The sequence below is a fragment of the Dama dama genome, chromosome 2 (assembly GCF_033118175.1).
Source record: "Dama dama isolate Ldn47 chromosome 2, ASM3311817v1, whole genome shotgun sequence".
NCBI lineage: Eukaryota > Metazoa > Chordata > Mammalia > Artiodactyla > Cervidae > Dama > Dama dama.
This window is the reverse complement of record NC_083682.1, coordinates 5,308,392-5,325,432: the sequence shown is the minus strand read 5'-3', so window position 1 is coordinate 5,325,432 and position 17,041 is coordinate 5,308,392. Positions and strand designations below refer to the sequence as shown.

General features: G+C 41.0%; 1 protein-coding gene across 6 annotated transcripts in view; it reads right to left on the bottom strand.

Moving 5' to 3' along the window:
- The window catches only part of KMT5B (lysine methyltransferase 5B), a 50,927-nt gene that overhangs the window by 9,559 nt on the left and 24,327 nt on the right, over positions 1-17,041 (bottom strand). For 5 of the 6 annotated variants that reach the window (XM_061162081.1, XM_061162118.1, XM_061162110.1 and 2 more), the window contains 8 exons: positions 15,614-15,761; positions 12,247-12,315; positions 7,752-7,917; positions 7,261-7,370; positions 5,643-5,809; positions 5,348-5,367; positions 5,130-5,266; positions 218-414 (listed from right to left, as the gene is read on the bottom strand). In XM_061162081.1, coding sequence (XP_061018064.1) covers positions 218-414; positions 5,130-5,266; positions 5,348-5,367; positions 5,643-5,809; positions 7,261-7,370; positions 7,752-7,917; positions 12,247-12,315; positions 15,614-15,761 — 1,014 coding nt within the window. Of the gene's footprint in view, positions 1-217; positions 415-5,129; positions 5,267-5,347; positions 5,368-5,642; positions 5,810-7,260; positions 7,371-7,751; positions 7,918-11,975; positions 12,060-12,246; positions 12,316-15,613; positions 15,762-17,041 lie in introns of those variants that run through there. The other variant, XM_061162128.1, reaches the window with a different exon arrangement.

Genomic DNA, 17,041 nt, shown 5'->3' with positions numbered 1-17,041 from the left:
AGACAATTCAGTACCATCTGAAATCTGGAGGCATGACAGAGACTGCTTTGTGCTTGAATCACTTCTAGAACCTTGCAGTGCTGGTGAAGTGCACGAATCCCAGGGCTGCTCTCAATGTTCAAAAGATCAAAGCTACTAAAGCATGCTTTAGAAAGCAAACTCTGTGAAAACACTTAAGAAAAAAAAAAGATATGCTTATCAAACCTCCCTTACTTACTTGCATGGTTTTTTTCCTGAGTGGTATCTGCATCAGTGTTAGAGCTGACAGATTGACTGTCTGAATTTTTGCTGCTGTCACCTAACTTTTTAAGCCTATTTAAACGTTTATCTGTTTCTCTGAGTCCGTATTTGCTATTGATAACAGGAGCAGGCGCAGGCAGTCCCACTCTGGATTTAAAAGCACCAGTTCCCCGTCTGAAAAAGAAACAGCACAGGTTACACAAACAGCATACTCACTGCCGTCAGCCTGGTTGCTGAGAGCACCTGTCCACATCAGGTCAGCAGGTGAGATGAACTGATGAGGTTTAATCATCATTGCAAGCTGCCAAGTCTAGGACTCTCAAAACAAATTCTGAGATAAAATTAATGCCCCAAAGCCCCAGACTTAAAACACTGTTAAGACGATTGTCAATCACCTGAGAAGGTATTGGACCCTGCAGAATTTCAAGTGTAGGTAAAAATAACCCACCTGTTAATTATACCCTAGCTTTGTTCTGCATAATTTAATGCTCCATTACTAAATATTGAAAATGAAGGAATTAAAAGAGAAACTAGAGAATTTCCATAAACTAAGCCATTACTTAGAAGATAATGTTAGAGACAAATAAATTCTAACAAATTTTATATTAGGAAGGCTAGGCTATCTTAGTGAAAATCTCACTTCTGGAATAATGAAAACTGTAAAATTCCTCCTTTAAAGTTACTGGATGAACACCATTAAGTTAACAAAATGTTACTAAATAAGAGACATTTAAAGACCTGCTTTTACCACCAGCTAAAAATGATTTGTAACCTGCTTTTATTATTCCTATCGTTGTTTAGTCGCTAAGCCATGTCTGACACTTTTGCGACCCCATGGACTGCAGCCCTCCAGGCTCCTCTGTCCATGAGATTTCTCAGGCATGAACACTGGAGTGGGTTGCCATTTCCTTCACCAGGGCATCTGCCTGGCCCAGGGATCAAACCTACATCTCCTGCATAGGCAGGTGGGTTCTTTACCGCTGAGCTAAAAGGAAGCCCAAGATGGGCCATACTTAATTACAAAACAAATAATCGTGGGTAGAATTATCTGGAAATTAATTTTTTAAAGTAAAATGACTATTCACCTGCTTCTCTACTCCCCTGATTTCTTCTTTTTAACTTATGACAGTGATATGCGCTTGCTGCAACAGGTGAGGCCACCTCTGGCTCTGCCTCCCCAAAGCGGAAGTTCCCCGAGCTCCCAGCCATCTCTGTGTGCAGAGCCCCAGCACCTGTGTTAACCACTGCCTGCACCTCATCTGCTGCTCTGCCGCAAGCTACACACCTAGACCCACTGCTGCTTCTCCTTAAGTGAAAAAAAACCCCAGATAGGTAATACCACACATTCCACTCAGGAAGCAGCTTTCCTCCTTTCCTCCTACCCCAGCTCTCTTATCGCTATACTGTGCACAAGCATTTCTGAACTCAACATGTTTTGAAAGCTGTACCTTTTACACAGACTAAACATACCATAATCTATTCAAGCACTAGATGGTGATGACTGAAACCTGTCGGTATTTTGGTGTCTGCTTGCCACCATGAACGTTGCTGCTACGGTGCTCTTGAAACCAAATCCACACTAACTCGTGCTCCTATCTCCACAGGACAGATTCTTCCATATGGAATTGACTGCCAGATAAAAGGGGGCTATTATTTTGAACAAATATTGCCAGAAGGAGTTCCCAAAAGGTTAAAGTACCTACAGCCCTACCGGCATTGTGTGAGGGCTGGCCTCCCCACACCCTCAGCCGCAGCACAGAGGGCACTTTTAAGCGTTACCAATTTGACGGTGAGAACGAGCACCCAGCTGCTGTTTTACTTACCTCGTTTACAGCTGTCATTTTCTGTGTGGCACCCTCCATACCCCTCTCTTCTCCAGTGGCGTCTACCTCTTCTTTATGAGCTCAAGGAGCTTTTTGTCCTTAGGATATAACTTGGCCACATGTGTGCTTTTTCCTCCCTTCAAGTTTATCATTTATCTAACTTGCTTTTGGCTATTCAAAAATGTTCATATTCACCATTTCTTACACTAACTTCTTTCAGAAAATTCCACTACCCCAAGTTTAGACATAAAAGTCTCCTAAAATTTTTCTAATCATTTTACATAATTTTTAAATTTAAAATTTTAATCTATTTGGAATTTATCTTGTATATGGTATGAGATGGGAGGTGAGCTTGGTTTTCTTCCAGACCCATCATGAATTATACCACCACCTTTTATTAAAGAATTCATCATTTCCCTACACATGGTATTAAGATCTCATACACACCGAGCTCTGCTTCAAGACTCGTTCATGTCCTCTTACCTATTTGTTCCTATCTGAGCCAATATCATTAGGTTTTGAACTCAATTATTTCACAGTAATTTTTAATACCTATTAAAGCAAACTGCCCCTAAGTATACTTCAAAATGTGGTTGTCATCAGACATACTTTCATACACTTTAAAATACTTCGGTCCTTCGTATACTTTTCATATTTTAAAATACTTTGGTACTTCATATTCTTCAATCCCTCATTAGATTTATTCTTCAAATTCTCCAGTTACATTTGCAGTATCTACTTATGAATGAAAAGTATTACTATTGTGTCAGGATGGTTACTGCCCAGAAGCATGCATCAAATATCTTCTGGACACTGCACCCACGATGTCAAGGCCTGGTAAACACTCCCCTCTCCCAACCTCACCGGCCCCGTCCTCACCCCTCAGCAGCCAGCACACCGTGTGTCTCCCTTCACAGCACTGCTCTCCTAGCTGGCACTGTGCGAGCCTCGCTTACCCTGCCTGGACGAGGTCTAACCTGAGAACTATTCAGCACCTCGGAGATGAATAACTGAAAGAGTTCCTTTGACTGGTCTCATTCTCTCGCCTAATTTCTGCAAAGGCAGAAACAATTTGTTCCTGAGGATTTCAAGAATATTCCCAAAGAACCTTTAAATCAAACTCCCCAATAGTCTGATAATAGCTGTGCCTACTGTTCCATACAAGGCCTTTCCACTTAAAAGCGATTTGCACATTTCTATTTATTTCTTGCACTAACCCTGTGGAGTAGGCAGGAGCAGCCCACCTGACCTGTGAGAAAGAGTCTCAGGGAGAACTAAGCTGCCCAAGAAATATGCAGTCCTGAACTAGTGAAAGAGCTGGCTCACGGCTGGTGTGGATTCCTGTGTATGCGGTTACATTTTGTAGGAAGACTCCTAAACATATTCAGCGTATCATTTGCTCCATTCCTTCACTCACCAAACAGTTATCAAGCACACAGTTATCACTACATGTCAGGTACTGTTTTGGATGCTGGCAACATAGCAATAAACGAGAAAGATAAAAATCTCTGCCTTCATGGAACTTACATTCTAATAGGAAAATGATCAGAAACCACAAAATACTTTTACATCTAACACCTGAATATTAACTGTGTGTTTTATATACTTTTTGTGAGATAAATTTAATCCTCACAACAACCTTATGATACCCTAGTGTTATCTCCATTTCACAGATGGTGTAATTAAGGCACAAAAGCAGCTAAGCTGCCCAAGATCACATAGCTAATAAAATGTAGAGTCACAGGATTCCAACTTAGGGAGTCTGATGTCAGACCGGAGCTCTGTCTATACCACGCTGTCTCTACAAAATGGCTTTAAAGCATTATTCGACTGTAATTAAACGACTTCATGGGTGAAAGGGTCTTTCTGTTGACTGGCCTAAGATTTAACCAATGCCTGAACCATTTTTGTAATTTATAAAAAGATAAATTTTATCCTCCCACACTCCCAACCCCCCTTTCCTGCCGCCCTTTCAAGTCAAGGACCCGGGAGCTGGGAGAGAAACAGCTGGGGCTGTGCCACGGCTCCCCGCTCTGCTCTCACGACACAAGAGACCGCGGGCTGCCCAGGAAGGAAAGGAGGCCGAGCCCTGGGAAGCAGCACGCCTCCCGAGGCGGGGGCTGGCAGCAGGTGTCCACGGTGAGAGGGACAGCAGCGCCCCCCATCCTTGCTCCTGCGTCCAAAAAACATGAAGTGGCGAGAGCGCAGGCTCTGAGGCGGGCGGAGCCGGGCCTCTGCACCCGCAGCGCGGCCGCTCTACCATCCTCTCCCAGGACGGCTGAGGACCGAGTCCAGGAGGGTAAAGCACCCGGAACCTCACACAGCACATACAACGGGTTCAATAAACCTAGGTGTGCTCACCTGAAGAAGAATGTGTATACACACACACACACAAGTGTAACTGAACCACCGTGCTATACAGCTGAAACTAACATGACTGCGAATCAACTACACTTCAATTAAGAAACTAAAACAGTAACAAAAACCAAATGCAGGAGTGCTCCCCGTGGGGCTATGCCAACCCAGACAAGCCTGGGAAGCTGCCTCTGCGAGCTCTACAGACACATCGCCACCAGGAGATGAGCAGTGTGGACAAGGAGTCCTGCTCAGTCAGATGTGGAGGGTTTCCACAAGGACCCATCTTGATGTGTCACAAAAGGAAGGTCCTCATCAAGCTGCAGAACTCAGAAATCGTGAAGAGCATGTGCATCACAACACAGGACTTCCATAAGACACAGCCTGGGGTTTTTAAATGATTATCAGTGGTGAAGCTCACCTGCCATTCTGGAGCAACCCCACCCCGGAACTGTGTGTGTGTGTCCCTCACTCTCTCCTGAAGCATATCTATATTCTGACTCACTCATAAGGGGAACAGCTGGGAATGATTTTAACATTTTAAAAGGCCAGGCGCTCGTGCCCTTAAATAGTTCTGTCTTCTCTGGTTTTGCTCCTGTCTGCTGTCCTGGGTGTGATGCTACAGAACACAGAAGACTATCCCTGCCATCTAAATGATGAGAAGACAGCGTGCACTCATTCTCAGTCATCAGGCATTAATCGATACTTTACCTTTCACAAGTGTAACACTCGCAGAACTCATTGTTTTCTCCAAAAAACCCATCTCCATAATAGCAAGAAATTTCTTCTCCAGGTTCAATATCTCTTAGGGCCTTCACACATGCTGTATCTCGGCCAGTTGACACAAACTGAAATAAAATGAACTCATTAAGAAACGCATACCTGAAGCAAAGACAAAATACTTGAGATAAAGTATTTTTTATGCTTACCTTACAGTTAGGTCTGCAATCTGAAAAATGTCCAAAAGATAAAGTCAATTAACTGTAGATAAGATCTGAAACACGAACAATTATAGAAATCTGAAATAAGCTTTCCACATAATTTTCCCAATTTTTGATAGAAGTTTTTGATCTCGAGTTAAACTATAGGAATACTAATTTTCATAAGTTTGTGCAAAAAGAATTTTCATTTCCAACCCTCCTTTAAAGGAAGGCAGATAAGGCTGCTCTCAGTTATAGCAGCACTACCCGACACCAGAGCTAACGCCTCGGAAACAGAGCTTACCGTGGTTTATAAACGCAGCGGGACCAAGCCAGAGCTGGGCACAGTTTTTCCGTGTGGAATACATGACACTGAAGTCGTTTTCTCCATGTCTAAGCAGCATGTTCTCCTCAATTTCTGAAAGTTCGGCAATACAACCCACCAGTAATTCTATTTTGTCATTTCGTTTCCTATTTAAAATATGTGATGGTAAAAATTACTAGTAATTATAAATAATAAGGCTTCTTTTAATAAAATAAGCCTGTCCAATAAATACCAGGAATTGAGAAGACCTAGCTGTGCGTGTTTTAACTGACTCGCGTTGACCGCACCTGGATTTCATCTCCTCTTCCCTGGAAGCCCCACAGCCTTTCGCAGCTGCCTGATCCCTACAAGAGACCAGGAAGTCCTGCAGGCATCGTGCTACCTACACCTCTGAGGCCCCTGTGCCCTGCAGGCAGGAAGGACTCAAAAAGCCGCTGCACTGAACTCAGCTTGCTGACCCTGGAGAAGGACACAGATGAGCAGCAGCAAAGGGTCAGGAGCACCCAGAACTGGGGTGCCGCCCTCTGGAGCAGCACCAGCCAAATGCAGTGCGAGCCCGACACGCACCAATCTAGGGGCTGTGGGAAGAAAGCAAAGTCGAACTGGTGAAAGCACTTTCAGTAGAATGTTTTAACCCAATACAACCCAAATGCTATTTCAGCAGGTCATAAGCATGAAATATGAATGAGAAACACAATATAAAATCTGACATGTTTACCACAGCTGCAGCACTTCTCAACTCTTGAAGACCAGCCACATTTCAAAAGTCCAATAGCCACGCATGACTGGGGGCCACTGTCCTAGATGGTGCAGTTCCAGAACCCAAGACCTCAAACTTCACATCCATCTGCCAGGCAGGGAGCCACGAGAGCCCAGCAGCAGGCTGGGTACCATCCCACGGCAGACAGACACTCTTGCTCACGTACATACACATATTTTTTTCAAGAGGCCAAGAGTCAGGCTCTTTAACGTTCCATTTTCAGGTAACTGACCCTAACATTTTTGCTATAAAAAAATGTCGGGGGTCATATAAGAGGGGGGCTACAGGTTTCTTCTGGGAGGTAAGGCAGGGAATAGGCCTTCTTCTTTCTAATGAAGAAAGATATAACCACATACTCTTTCCTGTACAGATTTCATCCCTCCTACCTGGGGTCAACTGTACTACATTTATTTGAGCTGGCACACACCTGTATTTTTAGCAGGCAATGTGCTAGTAAGATTTTACACATGAAATTCCTTGGACCATTACAACTTCATACGTAACCTTTCTTACAGTCCAGTGAAGGACTGATTCTGGAAGCTAGGTCATCTAAGCCCCACACCCTTAACCTTCCAGCAGTCCCTGAACAGGCATCTGGACTTGTTCAGAGGAAAACACAAGCACCTGACTTAGAAGTAGGACCTGGTTCAACTCAGATTCCAACTCACCACTGTCCCAACCCCAAGTCACTGGGCTGAGGCGCTGGCCTCGCACTGGCTCCTTTAGGGCGAGCTCTGGTTTTTCCCCTTCCCACAGCTTTCTTAGCACAGGAATGGTAATTTGAGAGAGAACTTTAAACAAGATTATTTTATGGGTTTACACTAGTATAATAGTTACCACTCTTTCGTTGCAACTATTTTGGCTCCATTTTGTTCTGAAGAGTATCTATTACAAGGCAATATTTCAAATCCACTGTCAGTTGCAAACATTCGCAAATAAATAAATACCTAAAACAGAAAAAAATTTTTGACACTTACTTCACACTAAATTATTTATCTTGCCAGACTCTCAGAATTATAAAAGCAAACCACCACCATCAATGAAAAATTTAAGATTAAGTAATAAATACTGTTATTTTAAAATTTCACAAATTTGTATACATGGTGACTTGGCTATGTTACTCTAAAAGTTCACAGAAAGTTTCACTTCTAGACAACGTAGTTTTCTCTATGGATAATTATAAATTATCTTATGTGTTATTAGACCTTCATATTAATTAGTTTTATGAAAACTGGATTTAAAATTTCAGTGTTCACTAAAATTTACATTTTAGTTTCCTTTAATCTTATCCAAACAGATAAAAGTATTAATTTTTTCAATAAACTCACATGTTCCTTGAATAATTTCTCCTGCATTTTGTTCTTGTTGAGAAAATAGTGCCGTGCCCATTCTCCTGAAGTCAGACATTTGAAGGCTTTCTCCAAGTGCTCATCTTTCTTAAAACGTTCAATTACTTCTTTGAGTTCTTCCTGCCTTCCTTTAATAGGCCGAAATCTGAAAGAAATCAAAACGACAACGTTAGTTATCTTCCATCATCCCTGAGCCACTGCTAAAAGAGCTTGAGAAAAAAGTAACCTAAAAACAACAACCAGACCTAACAAGAGAACAATAAGTAATCTGGATAATGAGTACTAAAATAATACTGATCACCAAGAAATATAACTTCCCTTCCTCAAACTGTACTTTAGTATTTTTATTTCACTGTTATCTCATTAACCAAGAGGTGACCAGGTGATTAAAATGAAAGCTAATTCAGACTTTTAACTGTCATCTAATTTGGGAGATACAAAACAAGATATCTAGGATAGAGTTCATCTAATTGAGTTGGAAGGACAAGAATTTTTTAAAACATGAGGAATCAAGCCAGAAGAGTGCAGTGCACTGAGCTTTAGAAGAAGGATGAAGTAAACAAAATTATGCCATAAACAAAAACACCCTCTATGTACAGAGTTAGAAAAACCCCAAACTAAGCATCCTGACAGGTCTTGAAACACACCTGGATGTTCCACCAGCCACGTCAACGTAGTCTGTGATAACTGCATTCCAAGAACAAGCACTGTGCAAGAGTACAACTTGAGAAGTGGCGCTGTTGTGGCGGTGATGGGAGGAAAAATTGCTGGGGTAAAATTTCAGAAGGCATCTATGTAAAACCAGCTGTAATGACTTCAGAACACTACATGGCCAGGCACGTCAAACACACGACACAATCATGGCCCAAGTAAAACTTAAGTTTTACTCATTTTAAAGCTATGTTCTCAATAAAATGTGCACTATGACTAAAAGTTCTTGGAGCTTAACTTCAAAATTTCTTCTCATATTAATGCAGTTTATTTTTCAAAATAAAGCTTTTTAAAAAATTAACATCCAACAACAAAAAAAAAAAGGAATTACAGACTGCTCTTCAAGTAAAATACATTAAGATTCAGTAAGATTTTAAGCCACAATATTTCACCAAGATTACCTTTAGGTGCTGTGCATACAGGTGCTATGGTGAAAAATATAAGCTAGAAGACAGGGCTACTGTTCTACGGAAAATTTTGCTGGGACTGAAAGACATATCCGTGCATCAAACAGAGAAGCAAAGATCAATGTGCAAATACACATGACTGTGATACAAACAACACCGCTGCAGCACTCTGAAGTGTGGAGATTATACCTCAAGCAGGGTTTGGGGTGGACACTGATGTGGACAATGAAGAAAGTGGTGAATTTAGATTTCTAAAGAAAAAACAGATTATTACTAGAGGCAGGAAGGAATCAGAAGGAGGAAGGCAAAGGAGAGAAATTCTAAGCAGAGGACCTAAGCAGAAATTCTAAGGCTTGATTCAAAGAGATGACCAGGGCTGAGGGAGTCAGCCGGCAAGCAACAGGACAAGGAATGTTCTAGAACAAGGAAGTGGGACCATGCGAGGAACACAATAGGTATAATACAATTTACTGGGCAGGATCTTCAGAGGCTTTCAGGTGGGTGAGCACACTGACACCTCTAGAAGCTCATGAGCCCCAGACTCCAGGGTTAGGAAGCTCTCACGACTCCTAACAGAAGGATCCAAAGGAGCTCTAGAGATAGCCCATGAAGAAACAGTGCCTTATTTTATTTCCCATTTCAATCAGTTAGCACACCAGCCCTCACAGACAGATGAGTGCAAGTCCTCTGGACAATTCAGAATGTCTTTAACTAGACTGTCAGACTATGGTGTCAGGGAATCACTAAAACACAGATTTGCAGAACTGTGAAAGTATTCAAACTTCCACACAGTTATAGTATTAAACTACTTTCGAATTGCGGCCATCACAAGTGATTTTGTCAACACTGGGTTTCACTAAGAAACCCAAACTAAACCCTTCTGGCTGCAACCCTGCACTATGGGGTTATGTGCATATGAAGGACAGATAAGACCACCCAGCAGCTGTTAGCTTAGGTACACCACTCCAGGCAATACCAAATGACATTTTGCACAGTAAAGAGAAAAGCAAAAGTTCCCTCTGAGCAATAATCCATGATGTTAAGTGATGGGGCTACAAGCAATCTTCACATGTTCAATGTAGGACTGACCAATGGTAATACCTGTCAAGTAACCACATGGCTGCACACATCAGAGTCAGGACTATATTCACCTCAAGATCTTAAGAACATGACAAAAAGTAAGTCTCAGACCCGGAGCAGACATCAGCTACTCCTGACAGGTTTCATGTGCACTCCCCACTTTCTGAAACTTCCTATCTAAAGACACCTTTCAGCTATCCTTTTGTCTACTCTCTGCTCGTGCTGGAAACCCTAAATACTCATTGGAAGGACTGATGCTGAAACTGAAACTCCAGCATTTTGGTCATCTGATGAGAACAGCCGACCCACTGGAAAAGTCCCTGATGCTGGGAAAGATTGAAGGCAGAAGTAGAAGAGGGCATCAGAGGATGAGACGGCTGGATGGCATCACCAATGCAATGGACATGAACTTGGGCAAGCTTCGGGGGATGGTGAGGGACAGGGAGCCCTGGCATGCTGCAGTCCATGGGGTTGCGAGGAGTCGGACACAACTGGGCAACTAAACAACAAAAACAACATGATGCCAAACAATTTATATGCTAAAACCAACACACAACAACCACCGCTGGAGTTACTAATATTGTACCTTCCACACAACCTGTGACTTTCTTTTCTGCTTTCCTGACTTCTACTGCCTCAAACACAAACAAAACCCCCTAAACTATCCCTTGCTGCCCATTGGACAACAATCTCCGTTTTACTTAAAATGTAATTTACAGTCAAAACTTACTGTCATATTTGGCTGCTACAGGCATGAAATGATAGTGATGAGGAGGAGGAAGAAAACAGTACTGGGTGGACAGGAAGGGGAAGAGACAGCTGTTTTCGATAACCAGATAGAACATCAAAATCACCTGGCTGACAGTTCAAGTCAAATCCCATTGTAACAAAAACTGTGAGGAAATAAAAATTATTTAATAACAAGGCTGTTACAACTATCAGGTCCAAAGCAAAAGGCATAGGGGATCTTGGAAAAAATTATTTTTCTATTAAGAAAGATATGTTCTGTCCTCTCCTTAATACAATCACACTAAATCTCCCATACAAACCGCTTAAAGCTATTCTACACCATGGCTCCTAAAGGTAGAAGAAAATTTAGATGATCTAAAAAGTTATGTCTGGCTCCACAAATGAGGAAAATGAGGCCCAGTGAGGGTTAACTGCTGGAAGGAGGGGACTGTTGCCCAGGCCTTTCTTGGCCTGCTCGCATCTGAAGCATGAGCGCCCTCTTCTGTCCCTTCCCCAGGAGACCGGGGTCTGACTTACAGCTGAGCACCAGCGCCAAGCCCCACCCGAGACGGCGCTGCCTGGTACCCGCCTGGTACCCGGACAGCAGTGAAAGGCGTGGACACAAACTGAGTATGAGGGGGGGCGGGGGGGCGCCGGGCAAGAGAAACAGGTTTTTGGCATTTCCAAATCAACACGCCCCTCCTCCCTCTTAATATGATATTTGCAACTTTAAATAAACCAAACATTTATTTTTCTCTTCCCACACTTCTCTGATCCCATGGCCAGGATAGGAATTTTAAAAATATGGCATTTACAATTATTTACTATCAAAAGGGGCAGGGAAAAAACATATGAATTCACACTCCCACACACCTGTTCCCCACTCTTTCCAGAGACTGACTTCCCAGGTTTTCTTGCTATTTGGTTTTTCTGTTTCCAAACCCAAGAGACCACTGTGGCAATGAAGAAAAGCTGCAGGTGTCTATTAGCTGTACTACTGTGCCCTCCATTAGCATGTACAACCAAGAGCTGACTGGAGGGAGGGCAAAGAGGAGGGGGGACAGAAAAAGGGAGCGAGGGAAGGAGGGAGGAAGAGAGAGAAAAATGCTCAAATATTTAAGATATAAAATAAAACCGTGAGGCAACATTGTGAACACATTCCCCCTCTGAAGAGAGTTTAACTGCAAACTGACATTCCGAGATGCTGAGGGGGTTCCCGCTAGGACAGCTCTTCATTCCTTCTTGACCTGAAAGTAAACAACAACCAGAAACATACCTGGCTGAGTCCTGCAATCAGTGCTCAGCTAATCCCATGGAGTGCCTCCTGATCTTTGGATGAATGATTTCTCTTAAAATTACCCTGTTATGGAGTACAAGTTGTTTTTTAAATATAGCTAATACTAAGACCAAATTTTCAAAAGGTTTGCAAAATGTTCTAAAAATTGTGTTTACGCTGACACCTCCAATTACTTAACATAAAAAAACATTATAATGGCTGAAACAAGTTAGTTTGTGTCTTATTACTATTTGTAATGCTCTCTACCTACCTTACAGGGTTGTTGTGAGAAAAACTGTCAGATTTTGAAAAATGCCTTGAGCTCCTCGAAGGAAAGGCGCTATATAAATGCAAAAACAAACAACAATAAAAAACTATTTGTATAATTTGCACTTGTAATTTCTAAACAGACTTACAATATTAGATGGTAGTAGAAATCCCTAAAACGCTGTGATATCTAACAACTTTAAGAAGCCACAGGTTGGCTCGAAATGATAAAAAAGGCCAAGGAAGCTAAAATTCTTTCCTTCCCACAAAACATTTTATCCTTGATTATACTAAGTTAAAAGTTCAAAAAATTTCTTTATGCTTTCCAGTCAAACACTTGATATTAAAGTGACATTTTAAAGTGATTTATAAGTTCACATTCAACAGTGGATACAAATGATACAAAAGTGGACATCAAATATATAAATAATGAAAAAAAAATTAGATGGTTAGTGTAGTGGAATTAGGTAAGTGAGGACTGCGCAGGTGGAAGTCTGTGCCCTAAGAGGGCTCTTCCTATTTCTTCACAATGTGATGTCCCCCCAGCTCCTCAGGATACTGTGCAATCACTGATCATGTGGCCTGAGCAATGGGGCATCACTGACAACATCCATTCCTGATTCTCTTCATCTCTCCACTAGCTTTTTAAAAATCATTAGAGGTATTACTAACAACTCTATTTTCTGGTTAAAAGGATGAATTTAAGTTTTATAAGTGACAAAAGTCAACTAAATCAAAACATTTCCTGATAAACTGAAATTACTATTTTGCTTATGCTATTTCTAGGCATTCATGCCACAACTCTGATTGCCGTGTTAGTAAATACAGGGATAGGCTAAGGTTAAAATATAACCAATTCATAACATATCCAGTTTGGGAAAATCTCAAATAATTAAACATCTACTGTTTCTGAACAGTATTACTGAAGGTACAACTGAAGTAAGTAGAAGGCAGGACGAGGACATAAAAAAAGAAAAACTAAAATCAAATCACAGATCGATAAACATATGAACAAAGAAGCCACTTATACGTAACAGCCTGGAGAGTTAAAATCCAAGTTCCAATCACATCCTCCAGTCGCTTCTTTGCACCCCAAAGAAAAAGTCCACAAAATACTAATAATTTCAGAAATATGTATGATTATTTAAAGAAAACACTGCAGAGTTTCCTTACTGTCTATAAAATATCTTTGAAAATCGTGTAAGTGGCATTCTGGCAAATTCTCACTCAGAAGATAAAGAACTGTAAGTGATAGCTTTATTTTCAAATAAACCCACTAAGAATGAATGAAGGCTTCTAGTGAGGCGGACAGCACCGGTGCTGTGACAGGCACCAACGGCTCACCGCACTGGCCTAGGCGCTTACCCTGTTACTAAGCCAACGCAGTCTAGGGAGCAGCAGCATTAGCTACAGCATCAGTGGCTATTTTAGGAGCTGTTTGAGCAGAATCAAATGAAGCACTGGAAAATATGAACCTGGGGTACTTGGATATGGTAAAGATTTAAAGTTTTAATAATATCTGTGTGGTAATCCTAAACTTTACATTTTAGGACTACATGTCTTAAGATAAAGGAGTTTCTACCCACTTACCACATGGAGACAAGACTCAGCAGGCTCGATGGTTTGGGACTTTGCTTCCCAAGTGTAACTGGGAGTTTGTGACAAACGGAGACTCTCAGGCCCCACCTCAGAGCTACTGAATCAGAACCTGCATCTTAACAAGGTTCCCAAGTGACTCATATGTAAGCTGATTATAAGAAGCAGCTGTCCAGGAGGACTTTTACAGAAAAGAGAAACCAGTAACAGGTAACTCTTCAGCCTCGGGGACAGTCAAAGCATGAGGGCTTCAGAAGACATGGAGTTCTTTCCCAAGCCATTAAAACTTTTGTTGTAATTCTGATGGAAAACTTTCTAAAAGTGGTTTATATGCTTCCATATTTTAGGATACAAGGCATAATAAACATGATCTGTTTCTTGATGACTCCAGGCCATAATGATGGGCCCTGGAGGTAATATTCTGAATGCCACTAGACTCCTGGGTCACACAGTGAGCGCGTCACTTTCTCTTCCAGGCTGACCCGTGAGTTAAGTACTACTAGGACTCTAGTAGCAGGAGAATGAGCCCTGGCCGCTTCTGTTCACTGGGAAATAGGTGATGTGGACTCAGAGTAATACAAACTAGACTTTGGTCAGGCACTAGGGCATCCAATCCTGCTGATTTTAGAAAATCTATGCGCCCCTTTGATGGCAAGGAACCAGTGAAATAATCTCAAGTCCATTCCAAATTTCACTTCGTTTTACTAAGTAAAGATATATGATGGCAGGAAATTACATGAAAATACCAAAGGCACGTTTTAACCGGAATTACTTCTTTGGGAATTTAGAATATAATTGGTTAATGAATTATCTTATTTTAATTCTAACAAGGGACAGAATTAAAGAGGAAAAAACGAACACATGACTTTCCTCTAACCACCTGTCCCCAACTAATTACTGGTGACCATCTGCCTGGTGATCCAGTCCCTCCAGGGCCATCCCTGACACGGCAGTTTCAAAGCATCAGTGCTGGTATGACACAGCCAAGAGTGAACAGAGGTCCAGAATTTGCTCCATATTCTGAACCCCCACTATCCTGCTTTTCCACCAGATTTCAAAACCCTCTGGACATTAAAAGGCAACAAAAAGTTGTAAAGGTCTGACTTCAGTGCTTGGAAGCAGTTACTTATGAAATTATCTACAGATCTTTTTGGGAGCAAGATGATGTTTAAGACAATTAAAGAAATTTAAAATGTGACAGATTTCAAGAGTTATGTAGTATTTTATATATGTGGCATGAGATATTCAATAAAGCAGTTACAGATTTATTAATATTTTTATCTGCACACTGAATATAAGCACATCTTTACTTCTAATGACTAGCTGAGTCTCAAAGATAAAACATAATGGCAAACTTCCCTATATATACTAGCACTTATTTACAAGAAGAAAAGTTTGTAATAAAATCATGAAAAAAACTGATACAACCTAATTTACGTAGGAAAAAAATCATCCACATTTTCAAGATTGTACAGGATGCATATAAGCTATTTCTTTCAGCTAAGATAATTCTCATCAACATCTAAAACAGAATATAAAGATATGCCTCCAACTTTATATTTTAATAGAACCATCTCAAGATAAAATAAGAACACAGAATTAAAATACACAGCTCTTGGAAGCTTTTGTTGCTTTTCTTGGCTCACACTTGGAAAATTCTTCTGCAACAAAAACTTTCCTTTAACGTCACTTTAAATTTTGACTTAAAATTAACCATCCATTTTCTCAAGTTCAACGACATCATCTGTTCCACTCAGGATAAAGACTTAAATTACCTAGTATTCATTTTGTGTGTTTGAAAACCTAAATAGGGATCAAGAACCAAACTGGTTGCTAGGTCATCATTTTCACAGAGTTCCTTGGCAGACATTCCAGAAGATGGTACATATCGACTCTGTCCTTCGAAGCCTGGATTCCCATTACCTGTGAGAAGAAAAGAGAAAAAGTAACTCGCACTGAATACTACTTAAATCTACCTTAAAAACCTTTAGCCTCACTGCCCATTCAAGTTAGTAATTAAGAATTAAAACTGCTACTTCAATCAATGTTACCAATTAAAAACTGAGTACCCTTTGCAAAAACAGAAAAACCAAATACAGTAAATTAACTCAATTACTGAGAGCATTTTTGTTAGATAATATTACCAAGTTTCCCAAGAACAGGGTCTAGATAGCTGTGACACTCTGGCTCAAATGCCTCACTTGCCCATCCAAGCAAGAGTTGAGACATAGGAGACGGTAGCAAGACAGCATCAAGGGCCACTACAGACAGGGCTGGGGTGAGAAGGAAACAAGAGAACGCAAGACCCCTCTGCAGTAAGTGCCAAAAGGGTAGATCTCAAAGGAGCTAAAAAGGAACATCAAGGTGTTACACCTTCAGCTTCCTGCTTTTGAGCAGATGTATGATCATCATCCCCAATATGTAGGAAATTGAGGCCCAGAGGTTAAGAAACTTGCCTATGGTTACGGAGCTAGGTAGCAGAAGAGGGGAAAGAGGTAGAGAGAGACTAAGAGGCCTGTTTCTAACTAACCTGTTTGAAACAGGTTTTGAAGGAACGGATAAAAATAGGGAAGTGACTGAAAAAGGTACCTAAAGTAAATGGGTTTAACTGTGTAAGAAAAACAATGTAAAGAGAGGAAAGGAAGACTAAATTTGTACAGATGAAGCTTCATGAGTGCTGATTTAAGTTTGATGTACATGTCACTGAGTCTTCATGGAGACAGCACATGTAATTACAGAGGATACCAGCAGTGTAACTTTAAGCCTCTCAAAATTAAAAGGTGGAAGAATGAGAGACAAAGTGAGAGGTCTAACCATTTCATCCACTCTTCCAATAAATAAATAAACACTTACATGTAAGTCCCTGGCAAAGGGTATTTGTTTTCAAGTCAAACTTTTGCATGTAGGTATGTGTACAACTATCAAAGTTGTTATATTTCCTACAACAGCTTTATTAAAATTTAATTCACATACAAGTCACCCATTTACAGTATACCATTCAGAATATGGTTTTAAACGTATTTACATAATTGTGTAACCATCACCGAAATAAATTCTGGAACATTTTCATCATCCCTAAAAGAAACTTCATACCTACTAGGAGTTACTATCCATTTTCCCCTCCCACACAGCCTCCGGCAACCACTAATCTACCCGGTTTCTATGGATTTGCCTAGCTCTGAAAATTTCACATAGATGGAATC